Here is a 25,071-nt window from a genome sequence, read left to right as displayed (position 1 = left end):
GCAGAAATTTCTGTATTAAGTGCATTCTAGTGCTACTTGGCAATGCAGATAATCAATCTAATTACATGCCTGATCTCTGAGTCTTCTGTAGCTTGCTAGCAATCATGCACCTGATCAAAAAACACCTTTTAACCTAAGCTGCAGAATAAAGGCTCATCAACGTGTGCTGCGTTTTTGTTGTTAAAAAAATTGCACGTTAAAATTTCAAGAATGATTTTTTTCACTGTATCATTTACACTACTACATCTTTTCTAAAGAACATCAAGAGAGGCTATTTTGCATGAAAGCCTATCAAATGTCTGTGAATGAGTTAACAAGCAACCTTATCAAGAAAGGTTCCTGTATGTGATCCCCCATCAATATTTTTTTTGTTGTACAACTAAATGTGCCTTGATACTATCACAGAAAACAATCTCATGCCATATCTGACATAAGGAGAGACTTGAACTGTCTGTAAATTAGCAGACCATATGCATGTGCGTGGTGCACCTTGTAATCTTGTAGCAGACTCACGCACACTGTTGTTTTTGGTATTTGAACTGAACACTTTCTGATAAAGGGAACATAGGAGCTGATATTGTTTGTATATCTTTTGGCAGTTGACTCAATCAGGTCAGTTCCCAACTCATCAGTTTGGCATTTCAATTAGTATCTTATGTTTCAAGACTATTCATTTTATAAAAGCCAGATTTGGCAACATTATTTTGATACAACAAAAATAGTTTTTCTAACGTGAAAAAAAACCAACCACTAACAACAAAACAAAACAAAAAAAGAAAACAATGCTTAAAAAGAGCTAAGGAAAAACAAAGCAAACAAAAAAAAAACACAACCAAAGAAGGAAAAAAGAACACTGTTTCAGGCTGTAGCCACTGGGGAAAATGTAGTGTCTGTGACATCTCTGTTTGGCATTTGTGAATAAAAGAAGAAAGAAAAAAACGGCACATGGCAACTTAAAAGAGATTCTATCATATTCAGTGTACATCCTAAGCTGTGTTTTAATTATTTCATTACTGTCTTCAACGCACCTTTTCAAACAATGAAAATAGTTTAGTATTCATACGAAACTGTAATTCTACTTTGTGATCTCAATATTCTAGTCGCAAAAGACAGAATGAAAACACTCATGTCAAGAATTTAAAAATCACAGTATCCAGACTTTTGATCCACCAGAGAATTACATACTGTGAAGTTATAATTGTCTGATGAATTCTGATGACAGTATTTTCCTGACCAAATCGGTCAACAGAAAATGTTCTTACTCAGGAATGTAACTGGGGAAAAAAAAGGCCATTGTACCTTTAAAAAGATAAAGGAGAAGAGGAAGGTGGGAAAGGGAAAGGGTTGGGGAAACAAGCTTGATTTTGCTCTGATAGCAGAAATCTGCTATCCTTTATAAGTGTATGACTGAGAATTTCAAATACATTGAGTCACAAGGTTTTGCCTAAAAAATGAGGAAATTTGCTGTGAATGTACTTCAGCATCTTTTGGTTTTCCTCCATGTAGTTTAAATAAAATCATAATATTAACTACAAACTCTGTGGAGTTTCACAGAGTCTAGGCCGGCAATAAATTAGTATTATGCAAATTGTTTTCACAGATAATACAGTCCCTCCTGTATATCTTCAATCACACAAAGGTGGCTCTGGAGGGCCTCCTTGGCACAGTTAGACCAGGTTGTACTCCTTCAGGTTTAACTGTAAGATTGTGTCCTTGACAGCAGCAAAGACGAAGCGGATATTCTCTGTGTCTGTAGCGCACGTGAAGTGGGAGTAGATAATTTTGTCACTGTCTGGATTCAGGTCTACGAACATCTTCAGGATGAACTCTCGGGCCGCTTGTGCATCCCGCTGTGGTCCTGGCAATTAAGAAGATAAAATCTGTTTTCTTACAGACAATTCAATATTTGAACTTCTTAAACAGTGAAATGCCTTTGTCCCCTCTCCCAGCTCTTCATTCCAGTGTGTGTCAAGTCTTCTAGTACTAACCATGGAAGAATGCCTCCATGTGATACACTGTTCTTTGAGCATACCTTAGTCCTTCTTCCCATGGTTTTTAATACTTTGCAACAGAGCTGCTTAGAGTAATTTAAAGCACCCCAATTTGTCACCCTGGCTTGCAGTTCTCATCCTTATGCTACCTTCTCCACTGAGCTGTGAAATAGGAAAACAGAAAGGAGAAGTGATCCACTTTCCCAAATCTCACATTGCAAGTAAACTGGAACAGTGAAGGACATCACATCATGACCTGTGCAAGCCGCAGACTGAAACTCCACCTTCCTACCAGAAGAAATCAAATCAAACCATAATCAAAACATAATCTTGTCTGCAGAGTTAAGTCCAGGAAGAACTGTAGAATCAAGAGACAGGGACTTCCATGTCTGAACTCCAACAGCTTTAACACACTTTAACTTCCCTCACCATGGCAGATGGCAAGAGAAATAGGGTTTCCCTGAACTGAGTGATTGAATATTGCCTGTATTTTTCTAGACAAGCATTAACACAGGTGTTATCTCAATTTCAGTGTTGATAACACATTGTCTTGTAGAGTCTTCTCACCTTTAGGATGTCATCTAAGGAATCTGTCATAGGAAATAAACTAGAAAGAACAAGATTCTTCTCTATTCAACTGTCAGTTTTCTCCCACCCTATCAAACTAAATTCACTTATTATTAATACAATCTAATCCTGCAGCCTGTTCACTGCTTGTAACAACTCTCAGACACACAGCCTTAAATAAAACTGAACCTCAAGTAAAGAGTATGTAAGACAACGTGTAAAACAAGGAATGTATTTTCATTTATTTTTAGCTTTTACACTTCAGTTCCAACACTCACTCCAACTTATGAAAATAAACAGAATCCAGTCACTGCCAACAAAATAATAGTCATCTAAAAATTAACTATTTCCCATGAAGTTATGAAGTGTACTGTCCCCCTACAGACAGCAGAAAATGAAATCATAGCAATCTAAAAATCGTACAAAGATTTCAATCTCATTTTTAAAAGATGATTATAAATTGCAAAGGTTTTTTCCTGTTTTTTTTTTAATTTTTTTTTCTTTAATTATTACTACATTTTGTCGGTACTGCAGTGTAAACAGAGAACAAGCTCTAATGTAAGTATACTTACCATCATACTCCGGAAAATAATCAACTAGATGGGAGTACATAATTTTCTCTTCCAAGAGATCCTTTTTATTTAAGAACAGAATGACTGAAGAGTTCTGGAACCATGGATATGTGATAATTGTTCTAAAGAGTGCTTTGCTCTCTTCCATTCGATTCTGGAATAAAAAAAAGAGAAATTTAAGTAGTTAAATATTTAAAGAAATACATACAATCAATTTAAGGAATCTTACTTTAGTTGGCAAACAGGACCATTTTATGTTTTGCAACTTCAATTCAACTACAACTAATACGTAAGCAGTTAGGTAGATATGCAGCTATTTTCCTTTTGCAAACTTAAAACACAAGTATTCTTTAAAATACAGGTCATGAAAATGAATGCTAGAAGTGATACAAATATAAAGTCAGACTATACAGAGTTATGACCAGCCACCAAACTTGTGGCTACTGAGATGCATTTGATTAATGGAAGGGACAACTATAACAGGAAAATACCTAAGGAACAATTCAAGGTTGAAGAATGTTAGTTATTTTACAGGCCTTTCTTGAATTCTAAATACAGAATTATATAATTCATAGAAAGATCAGCTTTAAAATGGTAGCAAATAAATTTGGTACCTGAGAATGCTTCCTCAGTGTCAAAGACTTATAACAAAAACTTTTAAGAATGCAAATTGTTAAATTTGTTCCTGAGATCAGTAGGATAGCCTTTAATTTATTGCTTAAATGCTCCTTAACTGCTCTTTTCATTACAGCTGAAAAGCAAAGCCTATATTGCTATTTATCGTTTTTGACATAGTGAAATTGCATTATGATTTGATAAAATTCTGAAGAACTGTTAGATTGGCATGTGGTTAACAGAGCGCTGGAACAAATTGAGTTCAAACCCAGAAATTATATTCCTCTCTTTTATTACGATTAAAGGAACTGCCTCCTCAAAAGAACAGTTTCACCACCAATAGGAAGGAATTGAATCCTGCAGATGTTGCTGTCGTTTAGTAAATCAATGTTAGAAGACTCAGACAGTTATGCAATAAGTGTATCTTTACTTGCATTGATTTGCATTTTAAAGAGACCAACAGGATGAACTAAGAAAAAAAAAAATCATTTTGTAGAAACTCATGATTTGATGATCATCCTTTACAGAACACAATTTCAAGTGATTCATAAAACTTGACAGCATGTTGAAGTGTGGATGAAAATAGAAAGCCAAATTATAGGTTGAGAAGCTAATGAACAGAGTAAAATCTTTTTTGTCTTCTAGTCAATTCTTATTGACTTCTTATCCAGTTCAATTCATATGACTCACACTGATTTCAATGTTGTCAGGATTTCATTTAGAAACAAGAAAAACTGAAACATCAACAGAGTTAAGCATAAAACCTAAGTCATTGCATAAACTGATAATCAGACTTCTCTATGTTCTGTAAAGATTTCTTGTCTACTAAAGGGCTTTTAGAGAGGTAACAAACAAACAAATCGGAGACAAAGCAGGTCTCTATGATTTCAGAGACTTCCATTAATTCAAAGGCAATCTAAAATCCCCATAAAGCAGACTTCCTAATAAAAAAGCAGTGTAAAGGAGCTGCTTTAGAAAAAAGTCCTATCAAAGGAAATTGAGCTTTGAGAAACAATTTGTAGACATGGTCAATCAATAATTTCAGTCTAGATAACTGAAAGAAGGACTGAGCTGCAAGTCAATAAAATACTACTAGATTATTGCAGACTCCCTCACTTCACTGTATTCACTAATAAAACTACAAGTTCTGTTTCTAAAGAAGTCACTCACTTCCAAAGTTCATCTTCAACTACATTTCCAGGATGCGCAATGCTAAATATGAGTCTATTCCTGAATCTTGGAAAGTAAGCTTTAAAGAGGCAACAGTGGACTGATGTTCCCGCTAATTTTAAATGAAGTTATCCAATTCTAAATAAAATCAAAAGGAATTTGTTGACAGAGCTCACTGATACAGAATTAACTCTAATGATACAAGGACCTTGCCCTGTACAGTAGTAAGAGCCGAGGATATTGCAAAGGTGAAATAAAGTCCTGCATACTAACTGGTATCTCTGGGCAATGGTAACTATTTCACTGTGGGTACATCGCTACAGAACAGCCTTACAGCATCTTCATGTACAGAGTGAAGCAAACAGTAGCAACTAAGATATCAAGAGGACTGCAGAAATATTTTCTAAATATACGTCACGCTGTAATGTTCCATAGACACATACATCCTCAAAAAATATGTATGTGATAAGATAGTACTGCTAGAATGTCATGAGATCAGATTAGACAATTCCAGGGATTCGATGCAGATTTCACATCACTTACACAGTTAATAAGAGTCTTGTAAAGTCTCATTCAAGTATAAATTAAGAAAATTTCAGTTCAGTTCACTGCATGATACACACCACATTGTGTATATTACTAAATAACTGCTACAATCAGTGCTATTTTACTGGATGGAAAGCGATGGACTTTCTAGGAAAACATTGCCATTTGCATTTTGAATTTAAGTTTTTTTTTTGTTGTTGTTTTGTTTTGTTTTTTGTTAAATGTGTCACTAAACAACATAGTGTAGTTAAAATGAAGAGGAAGTGGAACTGATATTTGTGGAACTAGCTGAAAAATACCCTAAACATAAAAATTATGACCATTATTTCTTATCTTGTTAACAAGTTAATAACCTAGATTCAGCAAAATACACAGGTCACTCTGAAAGTGTGACAATAGATACAAAGAACATAACAATAATAAAATAATATCTAAAAGACCTATCTGCTGACACCTAGCAAAAACAGAAATTCCCAGCTGAATAAAACAAACAGGGCTTTGATAGACCAGAAAATTCTGGGTTCAACATTAATCTGAAACAAAACAGAAGAAGTGATGGAGATTCACTCAAAAATGTAATTGTCTAGAGTGTCATCTAGTGGGCAGAATGTAAGTTACATATTGAAAAAATTCTGCTATCAACATTCCTCTTATAAACTCTTAATAACCTAAGTAGCATCTGTTAACAAAATTAGGAATTCACAAATTTTTAGGGAATGAATGTCACTGAAGTGTTGGGAGAAAATGTGGTGAAGCAGACAAGAGTTCTTAAATTAACAGCTTCCATAGTATAGGTAATTGTTTATGCTGGTAACAAATGTTTATCCAAGTGAGAGGACATTCAGAGATGATAACTGCAGAACAGGAGGTACTGGCATGAGAGCTTCATAAAAAAAGCCCTTACAGATCGCAATATTCCTGAAGTTGCTTAGCATCAAGTAATACACTATATTATTTTACATGACATGGTGTGAATGGCTTTTGTCGGAAAGTCTGCATTAATTAGGAATGTCTCCAATATACAAAACGGACTTCCAGCAATTATTCAAACAGAACCGCCTGGCTGCAGAGAAGACCCTGGAGTGTATTCCTTGGCTAATAGGGCTGCTAAATGAAAAGTTGGGAAATAACAAAGGAAATGAGAGATGGGAAGTAAGGGGAGATTCCTCTGCTATGAAAAAGAGTAAATACAGCATCAAAACTGTGCTTCTGATTTTTACCATCAGTATGCAATATAATCTTGAAGCCATACTGCTGTAACTGGCCACTGTGAGAAAGGACTTAAGGGCCACAAAAACATGTTTATGAATAATTCAAAAAGAGACTACTTCAAACACAGCGCTCAGAAATAATTCCTCTATTTGGTTTGCTTTGTCTTGAATCTTTCTGCAAATAAACCTCACAAAACAAACAAAAAACAACAACAAAAAAATGCTACTGACAGAAGACTGGAAGTCAAATCCATTGCTGAGACTTGTATTTCCAAATCACCTGGAAGAAGACGTCTAACCACTTCAACAATGTGGAGTTGCAGCACTGATGCTGAAAATACATTGCAATTTTATGCACGTAGCAAAGGTAGAAATAAATGATATAATGACTGAAATCCATAAAAATCGACATATTCAGAAACCAGCAATTCACAAAAATACCGACAAAACAGAAATAGTCTGAAAAGTGATATAAACATTGCTACCACTATATCTTTAAATGAAAAAAAGAATATTCTATTGATTGGAATGAAATGATATGAATGCTGTATTAATAAAATCGTCATCAATATCCACATCCTTCTGATAGAAGATAAAAACAGAGAAAATGTATCTAAAATAAAACTGTTGTTGAAAGATGCTGTTCTCTACTCAGTTTTTACATTGGTTATTGAACAAAAGAAATGGCAATTTCTTTGCCAGTGATTGCTGCCAACAGCAACATTTACCAGCAGCACTTCTGTCAGCTTTGCAAATGAGTTCATGAACATTCAACCTCTCAGTTCCATTATTATCCACCTACTCTGACAAAAAGAAAAAGGCCCCAGCTCTTCCATACACAAATGCTCAATACTTTACACTTCACGTTTAATGGGTTCTTTATCCATAAACCAAAAAGAGAATATGAATGTATGTGAGCATGTATGAACAAATACAGTACACACATTAGATAGTTTTGGCACAGAAGATTAATGTGTTATTTTCTCTAGTTTCCAAATAAACAATGAGTTCTGGAGATTTTATTTACTGTTAATATTGTTAGGCAATTATGAAGACCATTTGAGGATTTTAATTCTATCTGGGAGTTTGCATTATCCCTCTGTCCTATGCTCAATTGTTCTGAATTGCTGAATGTTGGAAAAAGAGGCAACTGAAGAATTGTTTATTTGTAATGTAGAAAAAGTGCTCTGATCTCAACATTGTTTTCTTTCAGTCTTCGTGCTAAGCCATGCAAGACCAGTCTGTGAGTAAGGAACACAAAGTGCTCAAAGAAAAGTGGAAACATGCCCAGATGTGAACTCAAAGATTGTTCTGATGTAAGAATGCAACACGTTCTTCAGATAATTACCTCTGTGAAGAGTGGAAGTATTCTAAACTCCGTGTCCTCATGTCATTCTTATTTTTGGCTTACATTAAAAGTAAGTCTGACTGAAACACTGTTCTCATTTGTCACCCATTAACAGACCACACTGATGAACATTACAGAGAGAGTTTGGATACTCCTTACTTTTACAGACTGAATCTGCACAGATGAATTCACACAAAAAATATCTGTCCTGGGTTTCAGACTTTTAATACACTAGACATTAACTGAAATATTTTTTTAACAAACCAAGAAACATTGACTACTTCGGACAAGGAACAATAAGGTTTTCCATCAACCAGAACAACTGACATCCTTGTACAGTGACTTGGTTCAGTACAGAAATGTCACTTAAAGCCTCTGTTCCTTTAGTTTTAATTTGTACTTATGGCAGAGGCACAGAAGCCCTAATTTTCTGAACATCCTGTTCTGCCTTCAAAGAAGTATTACTTCCAGTAGACTCACAAAACAGTTCTCCAATGTAAATTAAGTACAGTGAAGAACTGAAATGTTGGATCAAAACTGTGAATGCATCTATTACAAGGAGGTGGTACTTTCTATAAAATTTAATTGAAAACTTGTTGACACCTATTTGATAATTAAAGGCACTGGAAGGAAACACTAGTTTAAGAGAGATTAAGTCACACATTATTATTTTAAAGGTAATAATCTTAGCTGCAACTACATTAAACAACTAAGATTGACACATTCTGCTCTCTTCAGTACGTTTCTAGATTGCACATGGATGAGTACCCAAAGACTAGATGGAACTTCTATAGTGTTAATCAGTGTGATCTGTTAACAAATGATGAATTGGTACAATGTTCCAGTCACAATTTTCTATTGATGCACAACAAAATTAAGAAATGGTGTAAGTTTAGGAAGAAAAAAAATTAGCTTTAAAAAGTGCAGTTCTCTACTTGAAAAGAAACTTCTTTTTTAATTGAAAGTAACATGATGTACATAATCCTTCTCAAGTTATAAATTAAGAATCTGGATAGCAAATATAAAGGAATTAGATGTCAAAAGTAAAGATGGTTTGTTCTATTTGCTTCGTTACTCAAGGTTAGTGAAAACCCTGTAAATAAACCTCCTACAAAATACAGATTTTGAAAGTAATATCAATGTTAATGCTTTAACAAAGACAATAGTATTTCAATTCATTTGTATGTGGTTTCATTTATCAATGAAAATAAATTCCTTGAAAAGACCAAAAAAAAAAAAAAAAAAAAAAAAAGAGAGAGAAATCACTGTTTTGCTAAGAAATGGACATTTTGTGTACACCTGTCTAACACCTGTCTAGGTAGCTCCAAAAGTAATGCCTCCTATTCATTCCCATGGAAATTAAAAAAGACATAAAAAGCACAACAACACTGTTTGATAGAGCAAAGTATCAATTACAGAATGCTGTTTTTCAGCGCAGTCACTATCATTAACTGTACATTTTCACCAGTGATAAACAAGAGCCTGCATACTATGCTCATAACAATCAGCACCAGAGCTGACTCACTGTCATTGTTACTACTGCTGAAACACACCACCCATAGCCTCACTGTGCTCACATTCACTGTCTGGTAACCATAAAAATTCAGCAACTGTCAAAGAACAAGGGTCCCATTTTTTCCACTTAAATGAATTCAATTCTACACCTTCATATTTAATGGCACGTTAATGTCAGATGCCATTCTGTCGTCCTGCCCCTCTGCTGCAATTTGTCACACGGCAACAACATTTAATGGAATGCTGGTGGGAAAGTTCATTCTCTACCACCATCCTGCCAACACCTGCCTCTGATGTCATGGGTCAACATTTAAAATAAGAGGTATTACTTTTGGTACAGACAGAATTAACATTATGTTTATATAAACCTGGGTATTAGTGAAACTCCTTACTCAAAAGTAGAAGTGACCAGAGCATTCATTTTAAACTTCAGCAACAGTTTCTTCTTTAATCCTTTGAAAATTCACATTTTAAAACTGCACTTCCATGTTTTTTTTTCCTCATACCAGTTTATATCAGCTTTGCCCAGAACAATCTAAACTGATATTTCTTCCCCAGTTCTTACTGGGCAATGGATGGTTCAAACTTTTATTTTTCTTTAGTGAATACCTCATGATACTCAATACCTTTGTAAATTCTCAATATATAACGGCACCTCAAACATACAGCCTTTGCTTTTCAAAAAATCATACATTTTTGAAATTTTATTTAGCTTATTATGAGCTTAGGAACATTCTGTACATTAATTTAGTTGTACTGAGCATCTTTTCTGTTTTCCTCTACCAATAAAAAGTTCAAACTTTCTTTATCACTAAAGATCTACTCAAGCTATACAAATTTATATATTCCTCAGACTTCTAGCAGGTTAATGTGGGAGAAAAATATGTCCAAGCACCAAGAAACTTTTTCTTTTTTTTTTTTTCCCCTGCCCTCCAACCTGTTCTTGAACTCCTCCAGGGATGGGGCATCCACAGCTTCTCTGGGCAACCTGTACTAATGTCTCACTGCCGTCCTCTCTTATGTCTAATCAAAATCTTCACTCTTTTAAACCATTCCCCCTTGTCCTATCACTGATGGAGTTGCTCTCCCATCTTTTTAATAAGCTCATTTCAAGTACTGAAAGGTCACACTAAGGTCTCCCTAAAGCCTTTCCCAGGTGAACAAGTCCCATCCCCACAGTCTCTTTTCGGGAGAGGTGCTCCAGCCCTCTGATAATCTTCATTGTTTCTTCAGAACCTACTCTACCAGCTCCATGCCTTTCTTGTGTTGTCTCAGTACTTCACAAGGGCAGAGCAGAAGAGGACAATCCCATGTCTCGCTGTGCTGGATGCCCCTCTTTTGATGCAGCCCAGGTACAGTTGGCCTTCTGGATCGCACACATACACTGCTGTCTCAAGACAAGCTTCTTGTCTACCAGAACCCCCAAGATTATGAAAATCGCATCTGTATGAATCCAGATTTTGATTGATTTTAGCTGTCTCTAGTTCTCCCATAATTGCAAATGCTTACTGGGTCTACTGCAAAGCTGAAACTTATTTCAGTATTTATTAACCATCCTACATAAGGCTCTCACAATTGGGCAGTCTGAACACTGTCTCTTTTTCTATGTATGATGTTCACTTGCAGAGTATTCACACCTTCTTCTTCAGAACTCTGAAGACTTAAGACCACCAAGGGTATGAAGGCAGATACTGTGCCCAACTCCAGTGAAAAAAAAAACCCTGAAGAGACATTAGAAAAGTCTCTCAATTCAGTATACACTCATCTGATTTATAATCCAAATGTATTTCTTTTGTGTAGGTTAAAAAATGGAAGAAACAGACTTACAGCTGAAAGTTCACATGCACTACTACATTTTAAAATACAGGTCTGAATCTTAAGGGCTCTAAACCCATTTCAGAATGGTGAAGGGCTGTACAAATACACATGCACTGAATAACAAATAATAATTCTTAAGATTTATGTTTATAGACCAAAATGAGATTAAAGAAACAACTTATTAGCTAAAAAGAAACCAACAGATGATTTAAAAGTATACTTTTCTTTGAAAAGACATCCAAGAGACTCCAGGCAATAATGTACAGTGGACTAATTAGAAAAAGAAAGTAGGTTGCTTTACAAAAGTCATACTGTATAATCAGGCCATAAAAGAAATGCAAATGGAAGAGCAGATCACTGCAACTTGTTGAGATAGATCTTTAAAGTAAGAGGCACACAGATCAAAGCAGGATTAGATTCTGTCATAGCATCAGACTAACGCTATACATACTAAGAAAGAAGGGCACTTACACAGAATTTGGTACAGAAATTTTAACACTGTTTCTCAATTAGAAGTGAGATGCAAGAACCATTTTCAAAATGAAGAGTTTTACAGCTTTTTACCTTCTCGAGGTAAAAGAAAAACTTGAAAAATCTTACTTTACAAATAAAATAATCTTTTTTTTTTTTACCAGCGATAAAGTAATTACAGACAAACTACCATAACTTGAGGTATCACTTCAGTCATCAGAGAGCCCAAGCATTATTGTGATCTTTAATGTATTCCATCCAATTCAGTAGACAAACCCTGTTAGTCTAGAATCACATAATCAGTAAGACTAGAAAAGACCCTGAATCTAGGTCAACCTATCATACCATCAATCCCTAATTGTCTCATCTACTCTTCTCTTGAACACCTCCAAGGACGGTGACTCCACCACTTCCTGGGGCAGCCTCTTCAAAACCTTTACTACTCTTCCAAAGAAGAAATTTTTCATAATATCCAACCTATACCTCCCCTCAACTAACTTAAGGCCAGGATGCCATTAACTAACTCGGCCACCTGGTCACATTGCTGGCTCACATTCAGCTGACTGTTGGCTAGCAGTCTCAGATACTGGTACAAGACGCATCACGATTGTAAACACTCATCTTGTTGGGGGACTTCAACCACTCAGACATCTCCTGGAAAAGAGCTGTAGGCAATCCAGGAGGCTCTTGGAATGCAGTGAGGATAACTTCTTCAGTCAGGTAACAGATGGCCTCACCAGTGGCTATGCAATACTGGACCTGCTGTTCACCAACGCAAATGAACTGATTGGTGACATCAAAATTGGAAGCTACCTGGACTGCAGTGACTGTGCTATGGTGGAGCTCATGCTCCTGAGTGATATGAGACAGTCAAAGAGGAAAAGTAGGGCACTAAATTTTAGGACAGCTAATGTCCAGCTCTGGGAAACTGTCTTCATGGGCCAAAGTGCAGAGCAGAGCTAGCAGAGCTAGCAGATATCAAGAAAGCTTTCCTCAGGGCTCTCCATTCCAAGGTGCAGAAAGTAGAAAAGGAAGACAAGACACCAGCATAGCTGAACTGCGACCTGCTTGTCAAAATGAGAGCAAGTAAAAAATGCACACATAATGGAACAGGTACCACTGAAGAGTATAAGAAAGCTTCTAGGCTGTCTAGGGATGGGGTCAGGAAAGCCAAGGCCCAGCAAGGGGTGATAAGAGAAAGAAAGGCTCCCAGAGACAATTAGAAAAGGAAAGTCCAACAGGGTGTACCCCTCTAGTGAGTGACACAGACAAGCCGGTATCAACAGACAAGAAGGCTGAGATACTCAACAATTTTTTTTGCCTCCATCTTCTCTGATAACTGCTTGTCATATGGTCAAAAAGGACTCTGGGGTACTGGTGGATGGGAAACTGGACATGAGTCAGCAATGTGCCCTCACAGCCCAGAAAGTCAACCGTATCCCGAGCTGCACCAAAAGAAGCGTAGCCAGCAGGTCAAGGGAAGTGAACCTGCCTCTCTGCTCTGTGCTGGTAAGACCTCACCTGGAGTACTGTGTCCAGATATGGAATCTTCAGTGTAGAAGAGACATAGACCTGTTGGAGTGCATCCACTGCAAGGCCACGAAAATGACCCAAAGGATGGAATGTCTTCCCTATGTAGACAGGCTGAAAGAGCTGGGGCTGTTTAACTGGGAGAAAAAAAAAAGGCTCCACGGAGACCTGAGACCTGACAGTGGTCTTTCCTAAAGGGGAGCTACAGGAAAGAAGGGGACAGACTCTTTGGATCAATGGTGATAAGACAAAGAGAAATGGTTTCAAGCTTAAAGAGGGTAGATTTAAGTTGAATATAAGGAAGAAGTCTTTCACAGTGAGAGTGGTGGGGCACTGGAACAGGTTGCTCAGAGATGAGGTGGATGCCCTGTTCCCAGAAACTTTCAAGGCCAGACTGGATGAGGCTCAAAGCAACCTGATCAAGCTGTGGATGTCCTTGTTCAGTGCAGGAATTGGACTAGGTGACCTATAAAGATCCCTTCAATTCTGTAAGAATTCTGTGACTGTATGATTTTATTATCTTTTTCCTCTGTGCAGCTTTCCAGACACTCTGCCTGTACGGGATTGTGCAAACAAAGTGCAGGACCCATCAAAACACCAACTCATGACTGGTCACCAGCTGAATTTAATTCCATTCACCACCACTCCCTGGGCCTGGCCATCCAGTCAGCTTTTACAGAGACTACATCTGAGCAAGCCATGAACTGCCAGCTTCTCCAAAAAAAAAAAAAAAGAAAAAAGCTGGGGGACACAGTGACAAAGGCTTTACTCAAGTCTACGTAGACTACACCCGCAGCCCTTCCCTCATCCACTAGGTGGGTCACCTGGTTACAGAAGGAAATCAGGCTGGTCAAGCAGGACCTGCCTGCCCTTCACGAAACCATGCTGGCTAGGCCTGATACCTTTGTTTGTCCCACATATGCCACGTGATTGTGCTCAAGCTTATAAGAATAAAGCAAAATTGTAAACTTCAAATGATTCAACCCAAGAAGGTATTGCTCCACCTTTAAAAGTATGGATGCTCTAAGTCATGATCCACAAGCTTATATTATCTGATCAAACAGAAGAACAAGAGTTTCAGCAAACCACCTAACTAGAACAGGACACATCTAATGTAAAATCAGAATTAAACCTTTCCTTCAGTTATTTTGGAAAGTTAGAATAGAATTTGAAAATTACTGTAGCAAATTATTCTTTAAATTGTTTTCAATATACTTTGTTTTGACTTGTATGATTGAAATGCTGAATATTTCAGTGTTACCTATGTCAGCTATTAAGCAATAACACAAACCAGAGAAAAGAGAGAATCAGACACTTCTTGGCTTGAATCTGACTGAATTATCTTTTTACATTCATGTTTAGCTTCCAAAATTACAAGAGACCAAGTTAGTGCTAATTACATTATTATGACAAAATGACAGCTGCTCATTTAAAGACCAACTTCTATTGAAAATTCAGCTTTGAATGATAGAGTTGATAGTAAAACTAATGTAATCATATATTTCTCTCAGAAGTCTGTAAGCGTAAAAGCTTTCAGTGCTTGCTCCCAGAACTTGTTAAAAAATTCATCCTGAAGAAAGTTGAGCATACAAATGTGTCCAGGAACACCTACCTTGCTATATCAGCCATTCCCTTCAACAGTGAAATTAGTATGTATACAAGCCATGAGGGAAATTAAAGTATTTTCTTTTTTTCACCTAAATTTCTTAAGTGTATGATAATAGACTTGCATGAACAGCAGGTAACTCATAGAAGTTTGATGCGTAAGCAAAAATTGTCCACAGAAAATTAAAACAAACAAACAAACATTAAATCATCTCTCTCCTCTACATCATTGCATCAAAAATACTGGATACTAATATGCTTTGTCCTTTCAGCTCACAGGTCACCAACTAATACTTCCTTGTTTCTTCTATTTTTTGAAATGAAATACAACTAGGAAACATGCCAATGTAGTCTATGCTTTAAGTCAACTCAGGGAAATTTATTAGTGATGGGTCTGTCCTAGAAAGGAATCTATACATTTTGTCTTCACTTTCACTGCCAATTTTCGTGTCTCTGATACTAAACACTAACAGCTCAAATAGCTAAGAATATTTTTCTTTATTCAACAATATTCCTTTTTGTTGAATCCTCCCCAACATGGCTCAGCCTTTTGATCTCCGTAGTAATTCTCATTCCATTACATGTAGTTGTATATGACTGCTTATAGATTGATTTGGAAAACATCTGTGACAGGCTGAAGTATTTTTTCTTCAAAACTGGTGCTCTGTGCTTATAGCTTACCTCATTGTCTGATTCCACAAGCACTTGATCGTATTCACTAAGAGCTACTAGGAACATGATAGATGTGACATTTTCAAAGCAGTGTATCCATTTTCTTCTTTCTGATCGTTGGCCTCCTACATCCACCATTCTGCAAAATTAACAACCACATCAACTCCATGAATACCATAAGAGATAAACACACAGCCACATACAAAACAAAAAGGAATTCAGATGAAAAAAACAGAACTTGGTTTGTTCCTTTTAATAATCTCTCCACTGAGATTAAAGTTTAATGGAATGCATTATAAGTAGCAAGTAACCATATTTGATTTTTACTTTGATGTGATTTCTATATTTAAGTCATTGTGGGTCTCAAAATCTTTAGATTTCTGAGATGCAAAAGTCTCATGATACTGAGCTATGATTCTGGAATGTATACCCTGTATATTTAGCAGAAACACATGTGCACAGAATAGGTGATCTGCCTCCTCCCTTCAAAAATGACAAGTGTCAAAATTTAAAACTTCTCAAAGATTATCTGCTTAAGAGTACACATAGAATACAACATGTATTTACTGAAGCTGTTAATAGCCAACAGGAAAACTCAAATTTGCTGGCAGTGTATTCCCACTTCATTCCATGTCATAGTGTAGCTCAACCCTTAGGATGTCTAACTTGCAATTGCAAATGCATAATTATTTTTAAGCAACAGTACTTGCACTCAAATAGGTTTACTTTCTCTTTAGAAGAGTGATTTCTTGCTAATCATCAGCTACACAGGAGGTAATTTTGCATCCCATAATTAACATTAATTAGATACGTGATTATATTTTTAGATTATTACTCAGAACAAAACTTTGTTAATTTTTTTTGAAAAGATTAACTGTAGATTTTCTATCAGTAGTGCCTTCAAAAAAAAAAGACTAACCAAATTGTCTTTTATGTTTTTGATATGTTTAAAATCAGCAGCTTAATAATTAACCATAAAAATAAAATAACAAGCTTTACTTTTAAAAGCACAGAATCATTTCTGTAATGCACTTTTAATCAATATCCTATCTGTGACATAATTAAGGCAATAAATAAATAAATAAATAAATATATAAATAACCGCTGAACTTTTTTCCTACCTGAAAATGACACTTTGTAAGTCAAAGGGATATTCTATGATTCCTGTTGTTGGAACTCGAACTCTAAGCACGTCTTGCTGAGTTGGCAGATAGGTGGAATCTGCTATGCGATCCAAGTCATTAAGATAGCTATAAACAGGGAGAAACAAAAGGAATGCAAGACAGTGACACCATAATTTGACTGAGGAAAAGAGAAGGGAAGATTTGGGAGTGGAAGTCAGCTGCTGGATAGGAAGAAGTACAACAAAAAAGGAGAATTGTTGGCATAAAAAAGGGGACAAAGTATAATGTGCTACACTTGTCCTTCCTGTACACCTCCATAGCTTCAAGTAAATTTGACAAAAACATTCTGTCCTTTTAAAATCTGCTTGGCTTTCACATGCAAAATCACCAAAGATTCAGATTTGGTTACTCAGTTCTGTGCAACTTATAGATAAAAATAATATAAAATACATAAGAAATATAAAATTGCAGAGTTTTAACTGACAAGATAACCTATTCCTTCCTTTTCAGACTTCAGAATCTACATAGACATACAGATAGTATGAATCTGATATAGTGTATCAATTCAGTAAGTGTATATGTATGTTTACTAAATACAAAATGAATGAAAGATAAACAGCAATATTTGAAGATTAAGTAAAAAAAAAAAATAATGATTACACCAAAAAGAAAAAAATCCACTGACAAATTAAAGAACTCTCCAGAGTTCTCTTGTTACTGGAAGGCAGCAGTAATCCCACGGTGGGACTTCTAGCATCTGAAATTTCTGCAATCACACTGAAGCCTCTAATCAAGTTAATAAGTCTAAGTAACGTACATGGAACACTTCCCAGATAGTCAGCAAGTAATCCAAAACTGCAATAAAACTGCTTGTAAAGCAGTTCATTAATTACAACACAAAACTCTTCTGCTTAATGGTGGCTTTCAATCACAAAGCAGCAATATACTGGCGGTACGGGAGCTCTCCTAAGAGAGAAGCTTCAAAAAAAAAGTACTAATGTGTGATGGTGATGGCCTGTTCGGTTATAGGAGCTGGCTATTTCATGAATTGAGTGCACCAGACAGCAGGGATTCTCCCATTACGGGCATCTGGGAGAAAGATTGCTGCAGCAAATGAAGTTCTTGGCGTCTGGTTACTCACAAGAATGATCTAGAGCTAGCCACCGATACAATAAACTAACCTAAGAATGCCCTGATTCTGTATCCTTCTGTAGTGAAGAGCAGCAATGGACTCCTTGATGAAGTATCACAAAACTCCTAGTGTTCTTTTCCTCATGGTTACTATTGAGGGAGCTCTTCAAAAACAAAACAAAACAAAAAAACCCATACTATTCATAGATGCTCTGAATGATCTGTTATTAAATAGAGGAAACAAGTCATCCTGAACAGAAACTTTGTTTCTGAAAGACAGAAACAAAGCAGTTTGAGTTCTGACTTACAGCAAAAGTACTGAAGAACTGATCAGTTAGGTCAGGGAGAGAGACAAAAACATTAACAAATTTTCCTCACCATGATTTTATTCATGAAAGATTAATCTGAAAAAAAAAAATTGAATGTGAGAACGTTACTTGTATTTAGAAAGATGTATTGAACCATGCATCTCATTTATCATATTCATAAGCTGTTACTCCAAAAATATTTTCTCAGAATACTAATTAGTTTCTGCCAATTAAAAAGGTTTGAGAACTTGAGGATTTCATCTGCCCTTAGAGGCTTTAACCAAAAAGCACACCATCTACATGTTGGGGGGGAAAAACATACAAGAAATCCATAACCACCAGAATAGGAAACTGATGGTGGTCTTGAAACACTGCCTGTCTTCTTTTAACCTTCCACATCCACAATATCAGTTTTGTTACTATTTTTTGAAGGCTCCTGGGAAGCACTGTGAGTCACTACATGCTATAGTTATATTTCTGACAGCAGAAACTGGTAGCTGGCCCATTTATACAGTTACCTTGTTGCACCACTTTGGAAAGCCTCATTCGTGGTCTCCAGTCTCAGCCTGGTAACTGTAAGTCAGAACCATGACTGCAGCAGGGATATTGCTAAGATATACTGTCACATACATCAGGTTGATTCTAGACTGGCAGTAATTTAAAGGGATAATATTAAATAAACATTTGAGCTTTTTGAAGCTATTCAAGCAACACATGACCATTTTTATTTATTTATTTTTTTCCTAACACTGTTGTCATTAAATTTCACAAGCATTAATTGATTTCACTGTTTCAAAATGGTGAGACAAAACACAGGTGGTATGTAAAGTGCACTCTTAAAAAAAAAAAAAAAAAAAAAAAAAAAAAAGATAACTGAAATACCATTGTTATTAAAAAAATATACTACCAGCACACAGAATTTTCATATGTCATTACATGAATAGTGGGAACAGCTATTCCTGTAAAATTGAAATTTTTTCATTGCAATTATTTAGTTTATTATGGTTTAGTTCCTTGACACAAAAAAGACCTATGTTTTTGAGTTTTATTCATAGCAAGAGGGGTGGAAATTTAAAGCTGTGGCTTAAAGAAACTCTTTGATTAACATGGAAATGGCATAACTGTATGCCTATGCTTTAAACATCTCCAAGCTTATTAAACAATTAAAGAAAACACCAGCTAGCAATTTTAAATAAGAACATCAAAGAACATCACATGTTGGTGAATGCAAATTCTTTTCTATCTACAGCTGTGCGGGCTCAGGCTCCACTCCAGCTGCATCTGTGCCCTAAAGACACTGCCCTTACCCAGTTGCCAGATTTTTCACTTACACAATATCTTTGTAATACATTTCTCTCAAAATTATTTGAACAGTGAAAAAATACTATTAAAACTGTACAAATTAAGCTAGTTTATTTTACAGGGATGTAGAAAGTCCATAACCTCCAGCAGGAAGCCAGGGTGGAGTTACTTCCTCCAGCGGCTTATCTACAGACAAGACATAACTTGTTAAGCCAGAGTTATGAGAAATATCTTAGGAGTGTCTGAATTCAGATAGGTGATGAATAAAGAAAAAGAAGGATTTTATTCTACATTTCCTCATCTGCTTATTACAAGCCTGATTCAATGTGGCTTTGAAGCGCTTACCTAATTTTTGCTGTCCTAAGAAAAATAATGACAAACATCCACAGGCAAAAAAATCCTGCACACTTACAAAAAACTACATAAAAAAAGTGCACAAGGTATTTTAAAAAAATGTAAGAAGTAATTTTTTAAAAGCCCTTAAAAGTTTTACTGCATGCACATATACACAAACTCTGTGATCAGCACTTCTGATACCAATGACACTTCAGCATGTGCTAGAAATTAACGCACGTGCGCTCTTGAATCATGAAACTTGTCATAATTAAGAACTTCCACCAAAAAAGTGCAGACAGCACTTGCCAAAGGGGGATGTTTCCTTAGTTTATTAAATTCAAATTTTAAAAACTGATAATGAGATGGGTACTGGAAATAGCTGGGCAAATGCTTTGTGACCTAGTTCAGAAGCAAGTAACTGGTGTTATGAACTGAAAACTCACTTCTGTGGTGAGCAGCAACTGCACAGAAGTCTGAACTGCATGGCACTCCAAACTGATTTTTGCCACCTGCTAAGAAATGTCCTACTTTGATGAGACATTTTGTAGTTATACGGCCTCTTCACCCAAACAACACTTTTTCTGGCAAGCATTACTGAAACAAACAAAACCTGCATAAAATTACTTTGAAAATAAGATGTCAAATCACATAGATCTGACTACATCCATAGTGAAGACCTAGTTTTAAAAGTTAATTATACTTGTAATTAGTTTTATAAAAATGAATTTTAGTGTCTGCTGAGGTAATTTTCCAAGAGGTTGCTATAGCAACAGGCACAAGGTGCATTACCAAGGTAATCTGTGTGTAATGAGCAGCTGACAGTAGCTCTCTCTTGACGTCAAGAAAAACTGCTACAGCCTCGTAGCACACTGGTGATCTGCACACTGACCTGAAACAAAGGAAACCTTTTGTTTCCTAGTCAGCATTGAGAGAGAAGTAATTATTTTTAATGCACTTTACATAGCCTATGACAAGGTCCAAATCCACAGCCAGTTTCCGAGAAAGCCAGGCCATGAAGGTGCTGATGATAAGACTTAATGATAAGTGTTTCAAATGTACCTTTTGTGTGTATTACGAAGCAAACAGAAAGAACAGGATAACAGAAGTAGACTGACTTGCTCTGTATTTACTACATGCCCTTCTCATACAGAAAATAGGCAAAGAGGTGTGACTTCTAACTTTATTATTGGTTAAAACTTCTCTGGTGTACATAATCTTTTCCAAGAACTTAAGTACAGGTCTCTTTCACCATACCCCAGTTCAACATCTACCACTTCGGAGAGTTGCACCACATAATGAAAACTGACCATTAAAAACCTACTTAATTTATTTTCAATGAATGGAGTCCTGAAACATCTTCAACATGAAGAAATACAGGGCAAACAAACACTTCAAACAAGCACCTTACTCCAGTCATTCTCCAGCCTGAGATTTTTTTGCAAGTACAACATGATGGTGAAGCATCTTCTCAAAAATAAATCCATAAGGTGAAACTATATTGCTCAAGGCAACAAACACAGAAAAAGCTTCAAGGATTCTCTATATGAATGAATAATAAAGTAGAACATTACATATCTGGCACAGATAACCAAATGAGGGTATTAAATTCTGGTGCAGACAACACACTGAGGAATTTAGGAGGAGTTATATTTATTTCTCTGGAATGTTATAAAACACAGCTAGGAAAGAATTGCTAAACAGTCATTCTCTGATATCCTTATACAGCAAACTAGAAAAGCCTGCTTTCTTAACCTTGGTTAAGATATTGCCAAGACAGCACACAGAGAAAGATCTCAGCTCACAATACTACTGCTTAAGGTTACCTTCACTGTGATGCTGGTTTACATAGTGTGAACACTACCTCTGAAGCCATAAGGGGAAGTGGTTTAGTGGTAAATAAGTAAGTCACAAAGTAATGTATATGAGAAGTTAATAATCTATTTATCTAATGTACTCTTGACTTTACTGCAAGTAAGTCTAGAAATTACTTTTAAAACCTACAGGAACATCCAACTTTTGGAGTATTCAATGGTAAAAAAAAAAATATATATATAAAGAATATATTTGCTGAGCTATCAAGAATTTCAAATCAACTGCCAAGGATCAGAAAACTTTCTCTTACATCTTATCCTTCTCTCTTCTGGTAATGCATATGATGCATTCTTCCATGGTACCAGCAGTGGGTATAAAACCAATAAAAATGACAAAACGGGTCAAAGGACAACAGAAAGTACAGAAAAGTACAAGATACATTAGAACATTACTGAGAAACAGTAACAGAAATACAAAACATAGAGGAAGAGATTGAGAAGGACAACATATAATAACTCTGGGGAAAAAGTACAAAGAGAACAGATTGAAAGTACAATTACTGCAAAAACAGAAAATATATGAGGAGAGAATCATGCAAGGGATGAATGAATAATATAAGACATAACAGTGCATATGCTTAGATACAACAGGACAAAAAATCATTGCTTCTGCTTCAAACAACATGTCAGAAGGAACTACTGTCTCACAAAGTCAATCAGCACTGGATGCTTACTTCTGTTTTACTGTCTTGTGAATCCCAATTGTTAATTTTAAGCATCTTGTTCAGCTGGTTTGTGATACAGGGACTAAAATAGCGGATTCTGTTTGGGTATTCTATTGCTAAACACATTTGCTGTATTTTTTGTTTCTGTCAATTTATTTTACTGGACTTCACTATTTGAAGACATTTTTCTTGCAAGCATAAATATATTAAAGGATCTTGTAAGGTCTCATATAATAATTCATAATTCTAACATTTTGCTACACCATCTTCTACCTACAACCAGCAAACTCGCAAACCTCACAATAAATTGCTGTATCTCTTGAGCTTTAAAAATAACCCACTGATTTGTATGTTTACTTTTGGCAAATCATTGATACTACCAATTTGCTTCTATAGCTACTTAGTTAATTTTGTTAATTTTAATAGTACTAAACAGATCCATTTTTCACCCAAAAACAAGAGTTCAACATTTGATACTAATTCTTCTCACACAAGCATTTTTATTGTTGTTGATCTGCAACAGGTAAATTTTAAAATATTCTTACCCTACTTTTTATTTCTATGCTTTTCTGACAGATATGTTCTTTTACATTTTGGCCTTGTTTCCACAAAAGAAAAGCAGCTCAATAAAACATACTGCCTGCCTCACCGCCACGACTGCAAAAGCAGCCTGTGAGAAAAAAAATAATGAAAGAAAAAGGGTAGAGAGAAATCCTAGAAGACTCTGTTTTTCATGAATCATACGGAAATTGATAGCGCTTCCTGCATTAAAGTACACAAAAGTACTTTTGCCCGGCTTGCACTTTCAAATGTATCTCATAGGAACATAGGAGAACAAGGGCTTTCTACTTAGAAACTGTCACTTAGAATTTTACTTTGGAGTTTGAATGGTACCTGAATTTTATTCTGGGAAATAAACATTTACCAATAAACTAGAAGCAATCCACTACTTAAAAGCAGCTCTTAAATTATATTCGGTAAGTGTACTTTTGTTCTGCATATGTGTACAAGGAGCTAAAAAGCTAAAAAGTGAAAATTACTTTGCAAGAGACAGAGTGAGATACAGCTGTAGCCATCATGTACTTACTATTTAGTTGAATCTGATAACTGATACTCTCGTCGTCGGTCATAACATTCCTGAATTCCAGGGTCATTCCATAAGCTTCTTATTGCATCTACATACCGGTTCTCAAAAGTTGACACCTTCTCTACATCAACTTCCCGCACTAACTGTGCATGAGCCTAAATGAAACAAACAGAGAAATAAAGTTGACATAATGGCCATCTCACCAATGTGTATACATAATTTGAGAAGTAAAGTACTATGAGGAAGGTTGTGAAGATGCGGAAAGGTGACCGCTGGTAGAAGGAGTTCTAAAATAAAGAACAGAGGAACCATTATCTATTTTGTTTGTTTAATTGGAAAGTTTGTAGATCTTGACATTTTGTTCTTTTTATGTTACCAGACTCTGTCAAACAAAGTACCTACCACCTACTGTACTAGTTCAATAACTCATTAGCAGCTGAATATAGGATTATTGGGTAACATGAAGAAAAAAAAAGGGTGAAAACGCGAAATATTCAAAGAGGAATATTTTTCCAAAATCTGTATTCATGTGAATGAACTTTGTGATGCTGCAGGAAGGATCACAAATAAGAATGATGAATCACACATGAGTAAGACAAAGTACGTTTGAACCAAGACAAACAGCAGTAGGTATAAAACTGGGACAGAAGATGAATTAACAAATGTGTGTTTTTATTTCAGAATATGTTTACTCCAAGCTACTACTACTTAGATGAAATATATGAGTCGTTTGAAACAAAAAATTACTTAATTAAGCTAATTATAAATAAAATTTTCAATGTTGATTTTTCAGGTACAGATTTGGGGCATATAAAATGCCTGTTTTTAAAATGATAACCACTTAGCCAACTTGTCTGATTCAGACTCTGAAAGAGCCCAAGAGGTCAGAGGGGAAGGAAGAAACTTGTCTTTCATGGAAATTCACTGTAAAAAGTTCTTCATGCTACCACAAGCATAACAAAACTTACTATTAAGTAAAGCAAAGCAAGATTCTTAGAAAAGCTCTCAAGTTTCAATTTGTATTATAAACAATGGTCGTACTATATCACAGAGATTTTTGAAAAGTAAGTAGCCAGTAGGAAATAACCTGTAATAAAAACATCACACTCCTAAATACTGTTAAATTTTACTTAAGCACTATGGAGACAAAGAAGAGCAATTTCTAAATTGTACAGGAAGAATTAAGCACATAATTTTTGTGAAGCTGGATTTATTTATTTATTTAATTTTCTTCTATCTTATCAAGCTTGGTTAGTGCCTCTTCTGTACTCTTTGGCCTTTGGATGCTTCCAGAAGAATGATGTCCCAAATATTTACTCACTGACTGACAAATTGATAGAACAGTATATTCTGATGTTGATTCTTTTTCTATATACTTGAGCTCTGAAATTATAGCCAAGTGCTATCAAAATGCTAACAGAGTTGAAAGACTAACTATTCAACTACTGCTCTTTAGCATGAAAATTTCTCAAAACTGACGTACTTCCCCAAAAAGGTACTCAAGTACTCAACATCGGTAGCAGAGAAAATGATAAATAATTACTGTATTCAGTTGCCAACCTAGACTTACATTGCAGTTGTCCAAGGCATTGCATTGTTTCATTTATCAGTTCTGT

General features: G+C 35.7%; 1 protein-coding gene across 1 annotated transcript in view; it reads right to left on the bottom strand.

The window, feature by feature from the left end:
• Positions 1-1,667: 1,667 nt before the first annotated feature.
• The window catches only part of LOC306956820 (guanine nucleotide-binding protein G(q) subunit alpha), a gene marked incomplete at both ends in the record, with an annotated part of 104,349 nt that continues 80,945 nt past the window's right edge, over positions 1,668-25,071 (bottom strand). The window contains 5 exons of the mRNA XM_079548133.1: positions 1,668-1,858; positions 3,131-3,284; positions 15,641-15,770; positions 16,753-16,881; positions 23,456-23,610. Coding sequence (XP_079404259.1) covers positions 1,668-1,858; positions 3,131-3,284; positions 15,641-15,770; positions 16,753-16,881; positions 23,456-23,610 — 759 coding nt within the window. The remainder of the gene's footprint in view (positions 1,859-3,130; positions 3,285-15,640; positions 15,771-16,752; positions 16,882-23,455; positions 23,611-25,071) is intronic.

Source organism: Tetrao urogallus (genome assembly GCF_951394365.1).
Source record: "Tetrao urogallus genome assembly, chromosome: Z".
Taxonomy (NCBI): Eukaryota; Metazoa; Chordata; class Aves; order Galliformes; family Phasianidae; genus Tetrao; species Tetrao urogallus.
This window is presented reverse-complemented; position numbering and strand designations above follow the sequence as displayed.